A 22,806-nucleotide genomic window follows, 5' to 3' on the forward strand; every position below is an offset into this window, starting at 1 on the left:
AGACTGAATAATGCGCTCTTCCCAGACCAGACTTCAGCTTTGTCCCTGTGAAATACGCCTTCGACGTTTATCCACAGCTCCTTGTACACTTCAGAAGCAACCAGCATGCCCTGAAGTCATGTTAAAAAGCGAGTTCCTAGTTTCCCCACCCGAAGATTCTGAACCAGTAGCTGTGAGCAGGGCCAGGGAAGCTACATTTCTCACCAGCTTCCAGAGGATGGAGCGTTCCCGGTCTCGAAACCACACTTGGAGTGCTGCAGGCTCAGAACACTTCCTGGGAGGTGCATAAATATATGAGGCCTAAATCAGGGGTCGCTCATACCACGTGCAAATCGGAAGGCCAGTGGGCTGTTTCTCCTCCCTCCTGTGGGTCCAGCAGGTCCCTCACCCTGGCTAGGTTGGGGGTGCTGCCCTGGGCCGGGGAGTTTTACTCTGAAGAGGAAGTGCTGCCTCAGTCACCCTCAGCAGTCCTCCTGTTGGCTGGCCTCTGCGGACACACCTGCCTTCCCTCCTCAGTGGGCGTTTGCTAAGCTTCTGCTGTGCTCCCAACGGAATCCTCTCCCATCCAACGCAGCCCAGTGTTTTCTTTCCTAAGTACTTTAGTTTTCAAAAAACTTTAAGTTAATTTAAATTTAAAAGAGTACAAAAATGTCATAATACCACTTATTTTTTATTTTTAAAATTTTCTGTAGAGATGGAGTCTCACTATGTTGCCCAAGCTGGCCTCGAACTGGCCTCAAGTGATCCTCCTGCCTCAGCCTACAATTCCACTTTCACTAAGTGAAATGTAGGTTTCAACATAATAGAAACTCCAAATACCAGTGGCTTAGGTAAACTGGTGTTGCTTTCTCTTTCATGATGCTGACAATGGCTAGAATTCTTACAAGCCTCACTCTTGCTGGGCACTGCCTCGTTGACTCATTTAAGCCTCACATAGAAACAGTCAACCAAAATGGTATATATTTTTACATTTTATGTTTTTAACATGTTGCATAAATAATGACTGTATTTCTCACCACTTTAGGCCTTTACTCAAATCATATATGTGAGTGTCACCTGTGTTGACACTTGTCGCTGTAGCTCCTTCCTTATCAGTGTTTTGCTAAATTCTCCGGGACCTTGTCCTGATGGACTGTAGTTAATTAAGTCCTTCCTGATTTAACTGGGAATGGTGAAATAGGGTGGAGCTTGTAGGGTCAGGTGCTTGTGATGATAACTAACAGACTGTGGTTAATTGAAGCATTCTCTACCGACTTGATTTTACACTGGGTTGATTCCATTCGTTTCCTCTTAAATTGGGGTTGCAACGGGCACCTTTGTCCCGGTTTTCATGTGCACCTGTGTGAGAGCTTCTCTAGGGTAGGCCAGAAAGAAAATTGCAGACATATGAGATAGTCTCCTTTCAGCTTTATTAGGGACTGCTGTGCTGATGATTTCCTTTTCTTTTTCCTTTGTTGAGTCGAGGGGGTGGGGGGGGTCTCACTATGTTGCTTAGGCTGGTCTTGAACTCCTGGGCTCAAGTGATCCTCTTGCCTCCGCCTCCCAAAGTGCTAGGATTACAGGCATGAGCCACCACGTGCGGCCTGATTTCTTTCACCATATAGATTTTTCTTAAAAATTGAAGACAGTTTAATGTATCAATGTTTTGTTTAGGGTATGTGCTGTTGTATTTTTCATTTTAACAATCCTTTCCTACGCTCTTCCATGTTCTCTTTCGCCATGTTCTTTCTTTTACTTTTCACACTTAGGTGTGCGATCCAACCGGAGGCTGAGTGTGTGTGGTGTGAGGTCAGAATCCCAGGGTCGATCCTCTCTCCCACCGCCTGCGTGCACAGCTGGCTTTTCCAGCATTGACGATGGAGCAGCTCATTCTTCACCCTCTGATTCCAACAGCATTTCTATCGTAGTCCCCTTTCCCCAAAAGGCTGGCTGCCTTTGAGTCTCTTTTCTATTGGACTGGCTGTATGAAGAAGGCACAGGCCTCAGCTAAGAAAGTCATTATTTGATCTGGGCCAGAAAAGGAAGAAAAATTCTTGGGCACATCCCAGGCCTAGGCACACTTCCTGGGCCCTGCCTGCTAGAATAGATGGGTCTGTTCCCTGGTTCTAGCCCCGGACTCCTTGCCACAGCCTCCCATCCTCGGGCTGCTGCTCTCTGCTAAGATCCTCTCTTTGGGCATATGGTCTGAGTTTGGATCCCAGCTTTTCGGAAAAGCTTCATGTATTGGCCGTGATTATTGATGCTACTGTTATCACAAGCTCCTCACCCTGCAAGCTCACCCTCTTCCTTCATTCTTTGGAAACATGAGATTTGTTCTTGCAGGCAGCTTTTCTTCCTAGGAAGCTGAAATTACCTTTTTGACGCAGACGAGCACTTGTCCTGAAGAGTAAGGGGAGGAACCAGATGTCTATCACTGAGAGGCGGGAGTGCAGAACTGCAGACAGGATAAGTGGGGAGATCTTGACTGATTGCAAGGAAATAGTACCATTATTGGCTCCAATTGTAGAGGCTGGAGTCTTTAGATGACTTGTATTGTTTACAGACTCCACGGAGGGAGGCAAAGCAGTAGCTGAGGAGGTCTTTGGAGTTGGACACACGTGAGTTCAGGTCTCATTTGCACTTTTTGCTAGTTGCATTTCCTGGGGGCCCATTTCTACTTTATGTGAGCTTCTGTTTCCACAACAGTGCAATTGAACTCTTGTGGTATCTCCTTCACTGAGATGTCATAAAAATGAATGGGGAGATGTATGGAAGGCACTGGCAGGAGGTCCAGCAGGACCAGGCCTTCCAGAGACAGTGTTTGTGCTGCTCATTCTCATCACCAGTTCTTGGGGGAACATCCCTCACAAGCCAGGCTTGTTGATAACAACCTTCTCAGCAGGCAAGTGGCAGAGGAGCTGCGGAGGGACCCAAATGTCCAAGCTCCCACCAGGGGTAGGCAGGCAAAAAAGAGGAACAGACGATTCCATGGCTCGTCAGCAATTACCAGGTTGTCTGGGACGGTGTCGACAAGGCACAGAAAAAGGATTGCATTTTACTGTTTGGCTTTGAGTTTAGACTTTTGGTCCAAGTCAGGTTGGGGTCAGAACTCAAGAGAGTTTCTTCTGGAGAATTAAATATAATGATTGTCTCTTCGAAAGGCTCTGACAACCAGACTCACTTTCCCAAGCTTCATTTGAAAGTGTTGAGATGCTTGGGTTCACGTCCTTGTGTTCTGCCTTGCAACTGGGAAACCTGGTGCACGTCAGCATTCCGAAGCCCCCTTTCCTCACCTATGGTTTTGGATCAAGTTTAGCTGCGAGATCGTATTCAGTGACATTGTGTGACCTCTTACAGTACGATTTGACTGTTTGCTGTTAGAAGACCCACTATCCCCCGTCCTCATCCTAAAGTCAAAACAGCCTCTGGGCTCCTCTTTTTCTCTATTGGGAGCAAGTTTTCTTTTAACATAAAGTCAGGGATATGCGCCAAAGGTAATCATCAGCTGAGGTCCTCAAAACCTTTCATTCCAACCACTCTAATTTCTGTCACAATGGCCCCTTGTCACTGTGAGCCTTTCTGTAGAGGGTATGTGGGGCTGTCCTGCCTCTGACCACTTCATACACACTGATCACAGTGTTCTCAATACTTTTCATTTTGACACTTGGACAATGTTTACCTCTACTTCTTTGAAAACATTCTCTTTAGACTTGGCCAATTTGACAAACGTGTTCTTTCTGCCTTCTTTAGTGGTTGTCCAGGCATGGACAACAGCGGCTTTCTCCTGGAACTGATTCCATTCAGGGTCCTTTTGGATCTCTTGCAATAGTTTTCCTTTGATTCAGCCAAATTTTCCACTTCTTCAATAAGTGTTATTTAGAGATCAACCTCAAATCTCCAACATTGGCACTTATTTTGAAACCTTAAGCAGTTCAACCCATGCGAGAGATAATACTTCCTTTCGGGGGACAAAAACCGATTCAGTCTATTTTCCACCGTCTTTACTTTTCCAGACACATCAGTGATTCTTGACACATTAATATCTACCTTAAGCCTCACCACAATCCGTGTGATTTTAGGCTAAGGAATTAGATTTGGGATATGTTTCTCCAACATCCACATACAGTGGTTCAAGACAAAAGATAACCTATATCAATATTTAAATCTAAATGCCAAATATTGGAAGGGGGTTATACGTGGATGGGTCAATTGCCATCTTCCACATCACAGGCCGGACACATATTCTGTGAAACAGGCAAGTGCAATTATTGCTGGGTAGGCCTACGGTCTAGAGAAGTTGTGAGGTAAGACTCCAGGAGAACTGGAACATAGCAACCTGCTCCTGAGCCCTGAAACAGAAGCTTGGAGCAGATGGAGACTTGGATTTTTGTCTTAAGCTCATCTACAATTTCTATCATGTGCAGACAGTACTTTGATAATAATAAAATAATGTTTCTTTTTTATTTTAGCTTTGAAGTCAGAGTCTTTCAGACCCAGAAGGGTGATATGGGTTGGGGGCCAGGGGTAGGAGGATTGGGTGGGTTGAGAGGACTTGCTCCTTAGGGGTGCTCCACCATGGACACTCAAATGAGAAGTGGGTGGGAGGAGAGGAAAGCTCCCAGAAAATCCAGTGGGTCATGTGGGAAGTAATTTGTGGCACTTGTTTTAGGTTTACCAGATTAAATGGTCTAAGATAATCATGGGGGATATTTCATCCACTGCTACACATTTCAAGAACTTAAGGCTAGAGTCTTTGAAGTCAAATTCTAGGCTGTAGAATGTGCCTGCTGGGCTCCCCAGCCTGTACCCCATCTCTGTGTTCCCCTCTCTGTTTCAGGATATTTTTCCACAGGGCTTGCACATTCTCATGAGATTGCAAGATTGCTTAGAAAAACTGAATTCACAGCAATGCTTACTCACCCTGCTTTGTGTACACACACACACACACAAACACCCAAAAAGCAAAACATAAACCACAAAGACTCCTTGGTGGAACTTCAGAGCACTAGACTCAGCCCTGGGTCAGGTGGGCTCTGCCCCAGAGCCTTTTGTGTTTTACTGTGTACTTAGAAGGGTATCAGAGTCCTGAAGTGCGGCTGGTCTCCATGTTGGCTTGGGTCCTGGAAGAGACGACCAAAGGCTATTTGCTGACAGAAAGACCATAGAGCCCTACAGGACTCAAACTTAAATCCTCCAACTACAAATTATAAATTATTAATACTTCCAATGGACTTGTTTGTGTTTCCTTGCCAGAACCAACAGTTCTCAAATCTGGCTGCCCATCTAAGCCACTTGGGGAGCTTAATCTGTAGATGTTCATATGAATTCTGAAGCCTTACCTGATGAATTCAATGTCTGCAATGAGACCTGGGAACCGGATCTTTAACAGCCATGGCGCCTTATGCAGGCTGGCCTTCGGTAACCACTGGGGGTTGATCCAAAGGTCTTTCTGAGCTCTCCTGACCCAGGATCCTCTGATTCAATGAATGCATCCCTAGCAGGGCAACAAAGAGCAGGGCTTCAGTCCCTTACTGCATGCCCACCTGCCCATCAGTGCATCCTGCCTGCACCTCGCCTCTCCCAAGTTGTGGTTGCTTCTGAGAACTGAAAGTGCTCCTCTCATTAGAAGAGCCCAGCACCGGCCCTGCCTCTCACTGGGACTCCTCTGGATCCCAGCTCAGCAGGATCCTGCAGGAAGATCCTGCAGGTCTGTTATGTAGGGGTAAATCTGTGCTCCAAACCCTGATGGTTTCCACTAGAAGGCCCTGCCTGTTCCAATCTTGGTGACGGGTAATGACCTTGCCCTTCAGAAAATTGTTTCTGGCATAAAATGAGACTTCCGTGCCTGTGACTACTGAAAAGGATGTGACAGATGCAAGAAATACTCCGAAGGAAAAAGTAATTTAGCTTAATGTAAAGGGTTTTTTGGTGGTAAAATATACATAATAAAAACTTACCATTTTAACAATTTTTAAGTTTATACTTCAGTGGCATTAAGTACATTCACATTGTTGAGCTGCCATCACCAGCATCCATCTAAAGAGCATTTTCATCTTCCCAAACTGAAGCTCTGTCCCATTAAACAATGACTACCATTATCCTTACCCCCAGCCCCTGGGAACCACCATTCTACTTTCTGTCACTATGAATTTGACTATTCGAGTTACCTCATATACATGAAATCAGACAGTGTTTTTGTTTTTTTTTTTTTTTTGTGACTGGCATATTTCACTTAGCATAATGTCTTCAAGGTCCATTAATATTGCAGCAAATGTCAGGATTTCCTTCCTTTATAAGGCTGAATAATATTCTGTTGTATGTGTATAGTACATTCTGTAAATCCACTCATCATCCATCAATAAACTCTTGGGTTGGTTCCACCTTTTGGCTGTGGACATGGATGTGCAAATATTATGTTTGAGTCCCTGCTTTCACTTCTTTTGGGTATATATCCAGAAGTAGAATTTGAATCAAATGGTAATTCTATTTTTATTTTTGTTATACTTTAAGTTCTAGGGTACATGTGCACAACGTGCAGATTTGTTACATATGTATACATGTGCCATGTTGGTTTGCCACAACCATCAAGTCGATATTTACATTAGGTATTTCTCCTAATGTTATCCCTCCCCCACTCCCCCACCCTCTGACAGACCCTGGTGTGTGATGTTCCCCCCCGTGTCCATGTGTTCTCATTGTTCAACTCCCACCTATGAGTGAGAACAGATGGTGTTTGGTTTTCTGTCCTTGTGATAGTTTGCTGAGAATATTGGTTTCCAGCTTCATCCATGTCCCTACAAAGGACATGAACTCATCCATTTTTATGGCTGCATAGTATTCCATGGTGTATGTTTGCCACATTTCCTTAATCCAGTCTATCATTGGTGGACATTTGAGTTGGTTCCAAGTCTTTGCTATTGTGAATAGTGCCACAATAAACATATGTGTCCATGTGCCTTTAGAGTAGCATGATTTATAATCCTTTGGGTATGTACCCAGTAATGGGATCACTGGGTCAAATGGTATTTCTAGTTCTGGATCCTTGAGGAGTTACCACACTGTCTTCCACAATGGTTGAACTGATTTACACCCCCACCAATAGTGTAAAAGTATTCCTATTTATCCACATCCTCTCCAGCATCTCTTATTTCTTTTTTCATGATTGCCATTCTAACTGGTGTGAGATGGTATCTCATTATGGTTTTGATTTGCCTTTCTCTGATGACCAGTGAACATGAGCATTTTCTCATGTGTCTGTTGGATGCATAAATGTCTTCTTTTGAGAAGTGTCTGTTCATATCCTTTGCCCACTTTTTGATAGAGTTCTGTGTTTTTTTCTTGTAAATTTGTTTATGTTCTTTGTAGATTCTGGACATTAGCCCTTTGTCAGATGGGTAGATTGCAAGAATTTTCTCCCATTCTGTAGGTTGCCTGTTCACTCTGATGATAGTTGGTTTTTTTTTTCTTTTTTTGGTTTTTTGTTTGTTTGTTTGTTTGCTGTGCAGAAGCTCTTTAGTTTAATTAGATCCCATTTGTCTATTTTGGGTTTTGTTGCCATTGCTTTTGGTGTTTTAGTCATGAAGTCTTTGCCCATGACTATGTCCTGAATGGTATTGCCTAGGTTTTCTTCTAGGATTCTGATCGTTTTAGGTCTTACATTTAAGTCTTTAATCCATCTTGAGTTAATTTTTGTATAAGGTGTAAGGAAGGGATCCAGTTTCAGCTTTCTACATATGGCTAGCCAGTTTTCCCAGCAACATTTATTAAATAGGGAATCCTTTCCCCATTGTTTAGTTTTGTCAGGTTTGTCAAAGATCAGATGGCTGTAGATGTGTGGTGTTATTTTCTGAGGCCTCTGTTCTGTTCCCTTGGTCTATATATCTGTTTTGATACCAGTACCATACTGTTTTGGATACTGTAGCCTTGTAGTATAGTTTGACAACAGGTAATACAATGCCTCCAGTTTTGTTCTTTTGGCTTAGGATTGTCTTGGCAATGCGGGCCGTTTTTTGGTTCCATATGAACTTTAAAGTAGTTTTTTCCAATTCTGTGAAGAAAGTCATTGGTAGCTTGATGCGTATGGCATTGAATCTATAAATTGCCTTGGGCACTATGGCCATTTTCACAATATTGATTCTTCCTACCCACGAGCGTGGAATGTTCTTTCATTTGTTTGTGTCCTCTTTTATTTCATTGAGCAGTGGTTTGTAGTTCTCCCTGAAGAGGTCCTTCAAATCCCTTGTAAGTTGGATTCCTAGGTATTTTATTCTTTTTGTAGCAATCGTGAATGGGCAGTCACTCATGATTTGGCTCTCTGTTTGTCTGTTATTGGTGTATGGGAATGCTTGTGATTTTTGCACATTGACTTTGTATCCTGAGACTTTGCTGAAGTTGCTTATCAGCTTAAGGAGATTTTGGGCTGAGATGATGGGGTTTTCTAAATATACCATCATGTCATCTGCAAACAGGGCAATTTGACTTCCTCATTTCCTAATTGAATACCCTTTATTTCTTTCTCTTGCCTGATTGCCCTGGCCAGAACTTCCAACACTATGTTGAATAGGAGTGGAGAGAGAAGGCATCCTTGTCTTGTGCCAGTTTTCAAAGGGAATGCTTCCAATTTTTGCCCATTCAGTGTGATACTGGCTGTGGGTTTGTCATAAATAGCTCTTATTATTTTGAGATATGTTCCATCAATACCGAATTTATTGAGAGTTTTCAGCATGAAGGGCTATTGAATTTTGTTGAAGGCCTTTTCTGCGTCTATTGAGATAATTATGTGGTTTTTGTCTTTTGTTCTGTTTATGTGATGGATTATGTTTATTTGCGTACATTGAACCAGCCTTGCATCCCAGGGATGAAGCCAACTTAATCGTGGTGGAAAAGTTTTTTGATGTGCTGCTGGATTTGGCTTGCCAGTATTTTATTGAGGATTTTTGCATCGATGTTCGTCAGGGATATTGGTCTAAAATTCTCTTTTTTTGCTGTGTCTCTGCCAGGCTTTAGTATCAGGATGATGCTGGACTCATAAAATGAGTGAGGGAGGAGTCCCTTTTTTTCTATTCATTGGAATAGTTTCAGAAGGAATGGTACCAGCTCCTCTTTGTACCTCTGGTAGAATTCAGCTGTGAATCTGTCTTGTCCTGGACTTTTTTTGGTTGGTAGGCTATTAATTATAGCCTCAATTTCAGAGCCTGTTATTGGTCTACTCAGGGATTCAACTTCTTCCTGGTTTAGTCTTGGGAGGGTGTATGTGTCCAGGAATTTATTCATTTCTTCTAGATTTTAGGGTTGATTTGCGTAGAGATGTTTGTAGTATTCTCTGGTAGTAGTTTGTATTTTTGTGGGATCGGTGGTGACAATCCTTTACCATTTTTTACTGCATCTATTTGATTTTCTCTCTTTTCTTCTTTATTAGTCTTGCCAGCAGTCTAACAGTTTTGTTGATCTTTTCAAAAAAACCAACTCCTAGATTCATTGATTTTTTGAAGGGTTTTTTGTGTCTCTATCTTCTTCAGTTCTGCTCTGATCTTATATATTTCTTGCTTTCTGCTACCTTTTTGAATTTGTTTGCTTTTGTACTTTTGCGAATTTGTTCGCGGATGCCCCTCCCCCAGCGAGGCTGCTGCCTTGCAGTTCAATCTTGGACTGCTATGCCAGCAGTGAGCAAGGCTCCATGGCATGGGACCCACTGAGCCAGGCACGGGATATTATCTCTGGGTGTGCCATTTGCTAAGACCATTGGAAAAGTGCAGTATTTGGGTAACAGTGTCCCAATTTTCCAAGTACAGTCTGTCACAGCTTCCCTTGGCTAGGAAAGGGAAATCCCCCAACCTCTTGTGTTTCCCAGGTGAGGCTATGCCCTGCCCTGCTTCAGCTTGCCCTCCGTGCACTGCACCCACTGTCCAACCAGTCCCAATGAGATGAACCAGGTACCTTAGTTGGAAATGCAAAAATCACCTGTCTTCTGTGTTGATCACAGAACAGGTTGGAGCTGCAGACAGGTGCTGTTCCTATTCAGCCATTTTGGAATGGCCACCCATATTTAGAACTTTCCAAGGCAACCTGGAAAGGGTGGTTTCACCAGATCCCATGATGAATGAGAAGGGGCAAGTTAAACACAGCTCCTGACTCCTAGCTTCAGTACCTTCCTCTGGGATACCTCATCTCTATCCAGATATTAGGGGAAGACTAATTTTACTCAAACAACAGTCTTTTAAAAATACATTTTCTGAAATCGGACTGCTCCAACCCAGGTCTGCCTCCTGGATTCCATGCAGGGAATGGAGGTGGACACAAGAAGCCCCACAATGCACCAGGCCTAGCTCCCTAACTCTGTGAGGCCCCGCCCACTCTGACTCTGAGCTTGGCCATGTGACCTGCTTTGGACAGTGAGACTTAAGAAGGTGGGAGTCTGACTGGTGCCAGGTCACACCTGGGCGCCGGGCTCCTAGAATGATCTTAGAACTAGTCTTCATGTAAAAGTATCCTCGCACCTTCTTTTAAGATGAAAGACCACCTGGAAAGAAATGCCCACTGTTGCAACTGAGCACATTTCCAGCCTACCCCACCTGAATGCAGCCCCTTAGTGAACCTAACAAGACCAGCGGAAAAGCCGCAGATAGCTCCAGAGTCATGAGAATCCACACATCATGTTGCTTTCAGCCAGGAAGATTCGGGGTGGCTTCTGATGCAGCAACAGGTAACTGGTGTGTACAGGATGCTCTGAACAACCCTCCGAGCAGAGGCCCACAGTCCACCCCATGTGGGGTCCAGAAAGGGGGAAATTCCTCCTCCATAGACTGTGGTTTCTGCTGGTGTCTGCAACAGCCATGGGATATGTGGAGTGCAGCCCTATCTTTCCGAATACAGCCTACATTTCATGCTCTCCATCTGCCTTCTCACCAGTTTCGATCCTCTTTTCATAGCACTAGAACTATCAAACCCATCAAGCTGCCCCCAGAGGAACAGCCTTTCAAAAGATCTTAAATAGGTCTGGGACCAGGTGCACTCAGGATTGCAAAGAAATTTGCAGAGGCAGAACAGTCCAAACTCTCACCCCAAAGGCCAAGCTAGAGCTCACCTGCCTGCAGGATGCACCAGGGAGGGCAGGGACAGGTAGGGAGAAGTTTAGATGCCAAGTACTCTTCTGAGTTTCAATTTAAGGACACTTGGAAGCCATGGAGGGCTGTGAGCCAAGGATCACAATCTGATTTGTGGCAATGAGTAGAACAGCACAGGAGTGGAGGCATAGAGTACAGTGAAGATTCCTCAAAGATTGGACAGTCACAAAACAGCCGTGAGCGTTCTCATAGCTGTGGCAGTGTGGAGGACACACTGGAAATACAGGTAACAGAATGTCACAGGACTTCAGTTTTTATTGGTTAGTGAACAATGAGAAATAAGCAGGAAACACGATGGATGGATACATAGATGGATAGATTAAATAGATCTGATAGGTAAATAGATAGATTCCATTTGTAAACCAAGAGTATCTGAGACAGGTCTCCATCAATTTAGAATGTTTATTTTTCCAAGGTTAAGGACACTCCCATGACACAGCCTCAGGAAGCCCTGATTACATGCATCCAAGGTGTTTGGGTTACAGCTTGTTTTATACATTTTAGATAGTCATGAGACATCAATCAGCATATATTAGATATACATTGGTTCGGTCTGGAAAGGCAGGAGAACTGGAAGTTGGGAGGGGGCATCCAGGTCATAGGTAGATAAAAGACAAATAGTTTCATTCTTTTGAGTTTCTGATTAACCTTTAACTGAATAAGTGATTTACAATATTTAGTGAAACAACAGGGCAAAGGAAGCAATCAGATAATGCATTTATCTCACGATCTCATGTGAGCAGAGGGATGACTTTGAGTTCTGTCCGTCCTTTCTCCACAAGGAATTTCCTTGTGGGCAAATTGTGAGGGAGGATGTAGTTTTTAAATCTTTGTAGCTACCATATTTGGGAATAGAATGAGAGTCACGTTTGCCCGATGCAGTTCCCAGCTTGACTTTTCCTTTTGGCTGAATGATTTAGGGGTCCTGAGATTTATTTTCCTTTTACACCTAGATAGCCAGATTACTTAGGAGGTTAGATTAATTGGCAGATTGATAGCTAGAAATATAGATATGCCAGGCACTGGAGCAAGCTCTTCACAAGCATTTCATTAGATTTCCCTGGCACCCCTATGAGTCAGTGCGGTACATTATTGGGGCATATTAGATTATTCTTCTAAATACTCACTCCCTGTCCTCCACCCTCCGTGGCAGAGTGTACTTCCCGACCACTTCCCTTTGAGCTGGCCATGTGACTTGCTTTAGCCAAGGGAGAGTTGCAGGTGTGAAGTAACCAGAAGCTTGAAATACTTTCGTGCAATTCAGCTTACCTTCTTGTGTACTGCTCTTGCCATATGAGAATATGAAAAATGTCAGCCGTTGGTCCCTGGAGAAGGATGACAGACGTGGACCAGAGCCAGTCCAGACAATCCCATCCCAGGTCAGTGACTCCCAGCTGGACTGCAGATGTGAGCAAAATAACTGGTCGATGCCATAGGCCAATGAGGTCATGCAGCACCTTACTACACAGCCCATTGTCATAATAACTCATGGATACTGGGAATCATGGTATTCCTGTTTTTAAAATGGCAAGACTGAAGCACTGGGAGATTTAATAACTTGCCGGTGGTCACAACTACATTTCTGGGCAGAACCATGGAGAATAGTGGGGCTATTAACTAAACCGGCGATACACGATGGGAGGCAAGGGTGTGGGCCAAAATGATTACAACACTGGACATGCTGAAATGTTGGAGCCTGCAGGATGTCCAGTGATGACATTATGGGCAAGAGGATGTGCAGCTTCACTGCTTGAAGCCTGAGCTGGGTAGAGATGATTCAAGACTATTGCAATAGGTGTAAAGACTCTCACAATGAGATGGAGAATGAGCTCAACTCTCAATACAAGGTGAAGTGGGATTTACAGCCAAGGATCAGGGTGGTGGGGTTAATAGATGGGAATTACTAAGCAGAAACAACAAAGGTAGGAGTTTCTGGATAAACTGACCTAACAATATTGTTGCTAAAGGCAGGACAAAGCCTTAGACATCAAAGTTAAGGAATGAAGAACTTGATCAGATGTTGAGAGTGATCAGATACCAAGGGTGGGGGGATTCTTTCTAAACTGACTTAGCAGGATTCTTTCCTAAAACTGGGCAATGCAGCCCTCGCAAGAACAGGAGGTAGGGGCTGGGGACTAGGGTTGAGGACCTGGGGAGATGAAGGCTCAGAGGAGCCTAACTGAGGTTTGGTCAAGGTGAGTCTTGTCGCTGGATCCAGCTCCTCTGTGACAACAGGAGAGAGCAGGCAGGGTCACAGGAGGGGCAGGGCTGTCCTGATGGCCTCTGGCCCCAGCTCCAGCACTCAGTGATTGAGTTTAGCAGGATTCCAAGCAGGAACAGGAACCACTCTCCACCGTCACTGCACTTTGCTAAAGGAATTCATATTTAAGGTTACACAAACAGTGACAGGGAAGTGCCAACAGTGACCCAAACAGGATAAGAAAATCTGACCACTCAGCGATGTCAAGGAGATTACTCACCTCCTCAGAGTCATCTGTTTTCCTCGGGTCCAGGCCCCTGCAGGCTGTAGCCCAGGGAGTCAGACGGATCCCTGCCTGCAGCAGCCAGCCGCCCGAGATCCTGGAGGCCGCCTCTACTCCCCTCCACTCCTATGTAGTTCTTCAGTCACTGAATCTGCACTGACAAATACTCTTTTTGAAAAATAAATGTTAACTTGCATTCCAAAACTACGAATACTGTTCATCTACTGGTCCCTGAGAGGAAGGATTCTCTTTCTCTCCATGGAGTGCAAAACAATAGGACCTCAGCCACTGGGCTCTGCCCTGTCGCCTTTTCTTGCGGGAGCTACCAGCTGGCTTCCCTATGAGTATCACAGCTTCCTAATGATGTGGAACAGCCAAATGTGTTACCGACATTGGCTCACAGTTTAGAACATCCATGTGTCCGCCATGTTTGAGGAGAGGGAGAAAAGAAGGAGCGATGGAGTGTGAACGAGACGAGCTTGACCCCAGAGAATTCCAGGCACTCCATAAAGGGGGCTCCTGGGCTTCCCATTTGAGAAGCCACCAAATCCTGTGGCTGCTCAGTCTCAGCTCCTACCATAGGCCAAAGTGTTACTTGCTCAAAACCCAGATGTGCAGAATTTTAACTCTTGGTCAGCTTGTCCTCACCACTTGCACCTTTAGGTGATGCTTTCTGCGCTTGGTCGTTTGTTTATTGTAGTATTTTTTAGTGTTCACTTATTACTGGTCATTTATTACAGAGAACCTCTGCCACTCACCTAATTTCTCATCCTGCTAATTCAGATGATCGGATCAGTAGTCACCCACGCAGCCTAGGGGAACACAGCTTTCTCTTTCGTCACGTGGCAGAAGGAAAACATGCCCCCTCCGGGCAGCTGGACTCCTCCAGGTTACATGGGAGCTGGAGGCCCCAGGCTTGTTCCTCAGCCCATGGTTGCTATCTGGCCCCCTCCTAGTGTGTCCTTAAAACTGTGGACTATAGAAGTCAGAGAACAAAGTGTTCTGTCATTGTTTTGAGATGGGGGTTTCACTGTTTCACAGGCTGGAATGGAACTCCTGGACTCAAGGAATCTTCCTGACTCACCCTCCTAATTAGCTAGGATTACAGGTGCACCACCACACCTGGCTACTCCATCATTTTCAAACGTGTTGATACATCGTTGCTGAAGTCTGCTCATCTCTGCTGGTCTGAACTCCCAGACACTATGCTTTACAAAGTAGCCTCTTTCTCCAGATTCACGACAGACACAACATTTGCCTACGGTCATCAAACATCTGGAGCAGCTGGCCAGCTACCCTAACCTGCCACTTCCTATCACTCCTTACTGGACATCGCACTTGTACCTACTCCTAAGAGCAACCTACACTGGTATCTTTCCTACTGGGTTTAGAGAGGTTGCTGCATCAGGACAGCTGACCCTCCAGGCAGTGCCGGCCAGTATCCTGACAGATGACCACTGGTGGTGTCATCACATATGGGGCACAGGTCAGCACTCTGGCCTCCCTCCCTCACACTCCACCCACCAGCACATTCTCGCTATTTGGGTTACCTGCATCTCCCTTCCACTGATTTAAAAAAAAAAATACAGGATTGCTTGACCTTCAGCTTACCCTCTGCACAGCATGTCTTCCTGAGTCTGGACTCCTAGCTCTCCCGGGAAAGTGGGAGCCACAGAGGAGAACTAATTCCTACCCTTTGGAGATGACCATTCTGCTCACAAGCACCTGGTCAGGGGCTGCCCTCTCTTTCCCTCTCTGGGAATCTCTCCCCATGTCCTGTCTAACTAGGAGGCATATGTGCAGCCCTGTTTGAAGACCTTCCCTCCCTCACCCAGCAGTAACCACCATCCCTGGGCCACCTGCTGTATCTGCTGGGCTGCATGGCTTTTCTGATGCTGGACTCACAGTGGGGTGAGATGGTCACTGGGCCTTGGGTAACAAGGTCCCCTGTCCTAATACTGAACATGAGCACCCAAGAGTAATACTGTTCCCACTGTCGGGTTCCTGCTGATCCAGCCCCAACCATGGTTGAGCCCCAGGATCACAGCAGGTCTGGGCTGATTCTGGCCAACCCTCACCTCGACCACTCCCAGGAGAGTCCTCTGGGTGCCCTGCAAAGGCCCAGCGTTTCCTGGTGTTTCTGGCCAAGCTGCCACCTCACCATAAGGGCATTTGCCACAGGGTCACCTTCAGGCGTGGAGGGTGGGGTTGAGAGAACAAACGGAACAGCTGTCTGTTCAGAGCCTCCTTCCACCCTCCCCACTCCTGGAGTCACTTTCCAGCCCAGGCCCGCAGCATCCCGAGCTGGGGACTTTGTCACCCCACAGGGCACCCAACTGATCAGGTCCTCTCAGTCTGGGGAGAAGGAGAACTCACAATCCTGGCAATGAAGTAACTCAGGGGCCCCTGGAAAACCACGATGAGCAAAGGACGAAGACACACCCAGGCTCGCTCTGCAGGACTCCATTCCTGGGAAGCTCAAGGACTGGTGACAAAGGAGTCTACAGGGCCGGATGGGGAATGCCAGGGTGGGGTGGGCATGAGGGTGGGATGCAGAGGCGGGAGTATACCATCTAGGGCAAGGCAGATGTCACAGGTCTGGACAAAGTGGTAACACAGGTGTATGCATTTATGAAATCCTCCATGTGGAGCACATACTATTAGGCATTTTATTGTATGTAAATTCTACCTCCTTCAAGGCAATTTTTAAAATATCAGGTGAGTCTTCCAAGCAGTGCGCAGAGGAAAGGAGCCCGAAGCATGGCTCCCTAGGAGAGAAGCAAGAGAGGCCCGTGGACTCCCACATTCATCCTGTGGCTGCTGCTCCCTCTCCTAACACCCCCACTGCCTGCCAGGGGTCTCTGTGTACCTTCCACCCGGCCCCACCCACAGTTCCCATGAGACTCCAGGTCGTTCCCTTCCCTGCTCACACCCCCTCCAGGAGCTTCCTTTCCCTGGAGCAGGCATGCCCAACCCCACCTCAGGGCCTTTGCACTGGCTATTCCACACTGCCTGGGGCTTCTCAACCTCTCCAGTCTCGTAGAGACCTCCCTGACCAGGGTCCACTGGTCTCTCTCTAGCCCCTGTAATATTTCACTTTCAACAAAGTGAGTATAACTCCCTGATCCTAATTGTGGATCATAACCTACCATCCCCTACACACACTGTGTAGGAATGGACTGTGCAGTTCCATAGCCACCAGCCACATGTGCCACCAGACACTCGAAACAGGGCCAGTCCAAAGTGACTCCTGGGCTAAGTGTAAAAAATACACAGGGAATTTCAAAGATTTACAAAACAAAACAAAAAAAACCACATAAACTATCTCATTAATAATTGTTCCCATCAGCTGAAATAATCTTGTGGCTATATTAGGTTAAGTAAATATTTTAAACATTACTTTCACCCATTTATTCTTATCTTTTAAAATGCATCTATGAGAAATTTTCAGTTGCTCCTGGGTTCATGTCACATCTCTGTTGGGCAGCAGCTCTGCAGCGTCACCTCTATGGCTCATCATCCAGGTTCCGTCTTCAAGCCCTAGACCTCCTGGCACAGGGAGTAACTGGTGACAGGTTGGTTTACTGAATAATGAGTTATGAAAAGAGAACCCAGTGACCTTTTCCAAACAGGTTAATTCCCTTACATTTGGCAAAGAAATTCTCCATAGTAGGGTATGGACAGGGTCTTCTGGAACCTTCTGAAATAACCTCCCTGCTCCAGAGATTCAGAGACTGTGACCAAGGGCTCCTGGACGCCCCCGATATCTGAAGACCCCGAAGGCCAAACCCTGCATTTTTCCCTTTTCTGAGCAAACAGGAGGTCACATTGCTTTCACAGAGCAGTGTCAAAGGAGCAGTGTCACCTCTGTGGAGACCCGGGCCACTCAAGCTTGGGAGCACCAGGGAAGAGAGGCATGGCTCGGGGAGGCTATAGTGAGGACAGGAGTGGGGAGGAGGGAGATATGGAAGAGGAGGCCTGGGAGGGGCACGGGGAACTTAGGCAGGGTGGGAGCTTGTGGTGGTGGGGGAGTGAAAAGAGAGATGGAGAAAGAGGGGATGGGCAGAGAAAGGAGGAGGAGTCAGGGGCATGGCATGGAGGGGGTGGGGCTGGGCTGCCAAAGCAGGATAAATGCACAGCTGCCTGCTGGTCTGGGCTCCCCACCTCAGGCTCTCACCTCTCCTGCAGCTCCAGCTCTGTGCTCTGCCTCTGAGGAGACCATGGCCCAGCCCCTGTGCACCCTGCTGCTCCTGCTGGCCGCCCTGGCTAGGGCCCAGGCCTGGAGCCCCAAGGAGGAGGATAGGGTGATCCCAGCTGGCATCTATGACGCAGACCTCAATGATGAGTGGGTACAGCGTGCCCTTCACTTCGCCATCAGCGAGTACAACAAGGCCACCGAAGATGAGTACTACAGACGCCCACTGCGGGTGCTGCGAGCCAGAGAGCAGGTGGGTGCTGCCACCGCCCGAGAGGTCCTGAGTTCCAGCCTGGTTTGTCGTGCAACTCCCAAGAGCATTCCCAGCAAATCAACATTGACACATTCATGATCTAATGCTCAGACTCTTTCAGCTTTCCCTGACTCTCCCCTGACGGCCTTCATGCCCTAGGACGCTCCCCGGCCATGCCCTGCAGCCACTGTCTGTCCCCTCAGCCTCCTTTAACCTGCAGGAGCCGCTGTGTCTGTGACACGACCCTGCCATTTCCCAGGGTCCAGCAGGTGTGGGTGGAGACTGTGCTGACTCTGGGTGGGCTTGATGCTGCTCAGGATGAGACCCAGGCCATGAGACTTACCCTTTTCCCTGAGTCCTGTCGGCAGGGGCCACATGGGAACCTGGCTCCCTGTTCTGCAGAGCCCTGCTTCCCTCCCCAAGTCACGCCCCTGGGCACAACCCCGTAGGGCTAGCAGCCTTCACCCTCGGTTTGGCTGGCCACCCCCTACAGCCCAGGGCAGCTGAGTCCCTGCTGGGGTGGAGCATGCCTGAGCCTGCCTCTACGAGCTGATGCAGAGTTAGACCTCAGCCAGATGAGGACACCAGTCACCCAGCAGAGCATTGGATGGGGTCAGGTCAGGAGGGAGCTTCGAAGGGCTACTGGGCCCAGCTTGACGTGCATCCCATGGCAGAGCAGCAAATAGTGACACAGGCTTTGGAGCTCCTCCATCTCCTCTTAGAAATTCAAAGGAATCCAGACCAGCCTCATTTCTCCTCCTGCAGCTGTCAGCTGGGGCCCTCACCCTGCACACAAGGTGCACTTCCTGGTGCAGTGGTCCCCGCTGGCCTGCACCTCCCTTTCAAGCATGACAATAACTTGGAGTGAAGCACAGGGTACTGCAGACCATCCGGCCTGGAAGCCTATTTTATATATGGATAAACTGATACTCGAGGGATCTCAGCAGTTCCTCCTGGTTCCAAGCGGCAATGTCTAGCACCCTGGTCTCAGAGTGCCTCATCCCAGGTTTCTCCACAGCTCTGCCACGTTGTGTCTGGGAGAGACCCCGTGCAGGGAAAGGGTTCAGTTCTAGTCTGCAATTGTAAGACACGCAGGTGTGCTGCTGACTTTAGAAAAGTAGCTCGAATCTCACACCTAAAATGGTGGCATCCGGGAGGCCCCATTGACCCAAAGCATCTCTGTGTGTGAAGCACCTGATTTCCTACTCTTAAATGAAGGAATAAATCTAGGTTAAATGGAGGGAATGAGATTTTCTGAAGTTAGCTGAAATGTTGTCGTCAGATGACAGCCTTCCTAGAAAAGATTCAGTGTTCCTTTGCCCCTGAGCCCCAGGTAGCAGAATTCAATGAATCCTTTACCCAGCACAAAGAAAACAATGTTTAAGAGCAGGCATGAGGCCCAGCACACTGCCGGCTGACAGGAAGAGGGGACTTGTGTGCCTTGTGGTGACATATGGGCAGTTCACGAAGCCCCAAGCAAGTCCAGTGACTCAGCCACAGTGAAGTGCTGTGTGTGCATGAAACTGATGGGGAGCGCTGTCCGTGCGTCCTGTTTTCTCATGTGTGTAGGTCGTGGCCGGAATGAATTACTTCCTCGATGTAGAGTTGGGCCGAACCACATGTACCAAGTCCCAGCCCAACTTGGACACCTGTGCCTTCCATGAACAGCCAGAACTGCAGAAGGTACGTTCCTGATGCGGGTCCCGGGCCAGTCATGCACTGCAGAGGAGTGCGTATGTGTCAGCCTCTGCCCTACCCATATTTGGAGGGTGTGTGTGTGTGCAGGTGGGCATGTGGGGAGCCATGTATGCATGGATGTGTACATGTTCATGTACTTGTGGGGGGTGCGTGCATGCAGGTGTGCATGTGGAAAGGTGCACATGTGTACACACATGTGCCAGTGTGTGTGGGGAGGTGTAAGGGAGATGTGTGACCCTGTGTGGATGCGTGGGAGCAGTATGGGGGTTTGTACATAGATCCATGAGGATGAGGGGTCCAAGTGAGTTTACACAGTTGCCTATGTGTGTGCAGATGGGGTGGTGAGGGAGGGGGGTGAGGTATTTGATTTGCTAGGAAGGCTTTAGCCTGGGAATGGTTAATGGTTACTGAGAGGTCAACTCTGCCTTCTTTGGGGTGTTGCCTGTCAAACAGGAATAAGCAGCTGCTGGGCTGGGTGCTGGGCAGGGAGAAGGGGCTCTGTCTAATCCCAGCCTCAGGCACCTGCACGCAGCCACAGCCACACTAAGCAGATTAGTGGGACCTAGAGGCCTGTTAGCTGCGTAGCCCTGGACCTGCCCCGCTCACCCAACACCAGCCTCTCCAAGGACCTGCTGGTTCTTGTGAAGTGTCCACTCAGGGGAGAGCCGCACTCCCCTTGTCACCCTTGCCCCAGGCCCCAGCTCTTTGAGGGGGAGTTGCCCTGCCCTGGGCTCTTCCCTCTGGCCCCTCTTAGTGCTGGCCTGGATGCTGGAGGTGGAAGGAGCTGGGGGAAGCAAGTGGCCTCCCCCTGCCCTGCACCCTTGGGGCTCCGGAGGCCTTGCACGGGCTGCTCCTCACAGGGCTGTGCTGGGACAGAAACCCTGCAGGCTGGGGTGAGGGCCCAATGCCACCTGGTGACTTGAAGCCTTGGGAGGGGCAATGGAACAGTCACTATTCATTCTAGTTCGGTGCTCTGGGACTCAGCAGGGGTGGGTGTGGGCCCAGTGTCTCACCTCCGTCTTCCTCACCCAGGCTCTGACATCTCATGCCTGGGCGTCTTCCCCTTTAACTGTAACCCACACAGATTGGCCCTCTCTCTTCCCTTTCACAGAAACAGCTGTGCTCCTTCGAGATCTATGAAGTTCCCTGGGAGGACAGAATGTCCCTGGTGAATTCCAGGTGTCAAGAAGCCTAGGGATCTGTCCCAGGCCAGTCACACCAACCGCCTCCTACTCCCACCCCCTGTAGTGCTCCCACCCCTGGACTGGTGGCCTCCACCCTGGGGGCGGTCTCCCCATGCGCCTGCGCCAGGAGACAGACAGAGAAGGGAGCAGGAGGCCTTTGTTGCTCAGCAGGGGGCTCTGCCCTCTCTCCTTCCTTCTTGCTTCTTATAGCCCTGGTGTGTGGTGCATACGCCCCCACCTCCTGCAACAATAAAACAGTAGCATTGGCTCCCTCTGAGTTCTTGACTGTCTGGGGGATGTGCACACAGGCAGGGTTTCTGCAGTTCCTTTATGAAGCTTCCTTGTCCTGCTGGTGCGGGATCAGAGGAGTACCTGGGAGCAGATGCAGCCACAGTAAGTCTGTCAGGGGAGCTGCTGCCACTTTCGGAGACCTGAGCTTCAGAACAGGGAGAGAGCAGCCAGGGACTGGGAACCCAGGCCTTCAGCTGCAGCAGCCCTTGGTGAGGGGACCAGGGAGACGAGGGGGCCCAGGCTGCTGGCCCGGGAAGCTGGGCTGCTGTGGTCTGAGCTCCTGGTCAGAGCAGGAGGAGGGGGCTGGCTGTGTCCTCAGGCAGGGGCCAGACCTCGGTGGAGCTTGCCAGGCCATAGATTCCATCTGTGCTTCCAGAGTTGAGCAGACTCCAGGGACTGAGCTGCTCTCATCAAATCCCCTAGACACTAACTAGATAGCAATGGATGTGTGGTTCTTTCCACAAGAGACTTTAGGCCCCTACATAGAAACAAAGTCCAAAAGTGTGTGTGTGTGTGTGTGTGTGTGTATAATTGATTGGGAAAAATGCCAACCAGATGAAAGACGGGCGTATCACCCAGAGAAAGCGGTGCCTGCTGTCATCCATCCTGGGAGGGTGTGCCCCAGGCTGGGAGGTTGTGTCCTAGGCTAGGAAGCTGTGCCCTAGAAGAGTTTTACATGTTCACATCCAGCCGCTCTTTCTCTGGACTTTGATTTAAAACAAGTACTCAGGTCAACCTTCTTCGTAGGGATGGAGAAGTTAAAACACGAATGGAAGTGACATGCAGTGGACACTCGTTTTTTTCAAAAAGGATGTTTTAATTAATAAATAACATCACCTTAGTGTCAAAACCATTCTTCAGAAAAGTGGTTAGTTGAGCTCCAAAGAAGAGGCTACAGTCCTAAGACCTAGCCCACCCTGCACGGCCCTTCCCTTTGCTATTTCTGGGCAGAGGGGTGCAGCCCTCGGGGCAGGTGCCTCTGGGGAAGGGCTCTCAACTATCTTCCATGCCTAGAGCTGCGTTGACCAAAGGTGGCTGCCATGAAGACTGAGGGAGAAATGACAAAGGGGAAACTGCCCAAACAGCTCTGAGGCCCACACCCCATGTGCCGCACATAGAAAGCCAGGAGGAGGATGGTCTGGCAGGGAGAGTGGGGAGCATCTGCTTCATTTCCTCTCCACCCCCACAGGAGTTAACCAAGGTTTTGGGTTGAAAAAGGTGAAGCAGCGCCCAGGAGGTCGTGAGCTGGGGAGATTTGAGTCTGGGCCTCACCCGGTGTCGTGGGGGTGGGGGGTGCACACACACTGATTCAGGCTTCTGTTGGATGAGAGGGGCTGACAGCAGAGCAGCGGGTGCCCAGGAAAGGTGGTCGGGGGGAAGTCTTCCCTGCATGGAGATCCTCGTGGTTCTCTACCTGGTGAAGGGTCTGTCTTGACGTAAGCAACCACCATCCAAGGACACATGGAACAGGTGATTTCGTGTAAACCCATAACTTTTCTGACATCTCTCTTCCTGGGGAAGTGGAGGGGGAAGCCTGGCTCTGTAGAAGGCTCCCTCCACCATCTCCGTGTGTCTGTTCCCTCGGAGGGGAGCAGGGGGC

The 22,806-nt window shown here is 48.2% G+C and overlaps 1 protein-coding gene across 1 annotated transcript; it reads left to right on the forward strand.

The window, feature by feature from the left end:
* The first annotated feature begins 17,409 nt into the window (after positions 1-17,409).
* Positions 17,410-21,183, forward strand: LOC112633577 (cystatin-S). The gene is made up of 4 exons (XM_025400328.1): positions 17,410-17,520; positions 17,774-18,033; positions 19,603-19,716; positions 20,843-21,183. Exons 1-4 carry the CDS (start codon positions 17,502-17,504, stop codon positions 20,924-20,926), a joined length of 477 nt encoding a protein of 158 aa, XP_025256113.1. The 5' UTR covers positions 17,410-17,501; the 3' UTR covers positions 20,927-21,183.
* The last annotated feature ends 1,623 nt before the right edge of the window (positions 21,184-22,806 follow it).

Source organism: Theropithecus gelada, chromosome 10 (genome assembly GCF_003255815.1).
Source record: "Theropithecus gelada isolate Dixy chromosome 10, Tgel_1.0, whole genome shotgun sequence".
Classification (NCBI taxonomy): domain Eukaryota; kingdom Metazoa; phylum Chordata; class Mammalia; order Primates; family Cercopithecidae; genus Theropithecus; species Theropithecus gelada.

Excerpts from the sequence above, each read along its gene's own strand:
- LOC112633577 (XM_025400328.1), top strand. Across the intron at positions 18,034-19,602 it reads TGCTGCGAGCCAGAGAGCAG|GTCGTGGCCGGAATGAATTA; the intron begins GTGGGTGCTGCC and ends TCATGTGTGTAG. Across the intron at positions 19,717-20,842 it reads AACAGCCAGAACTGCAGAAG|AAACAGCTGTGCTCCTTCGA; the intron begins GTACGTTCCTGA and ends TCCCTTTCACAG.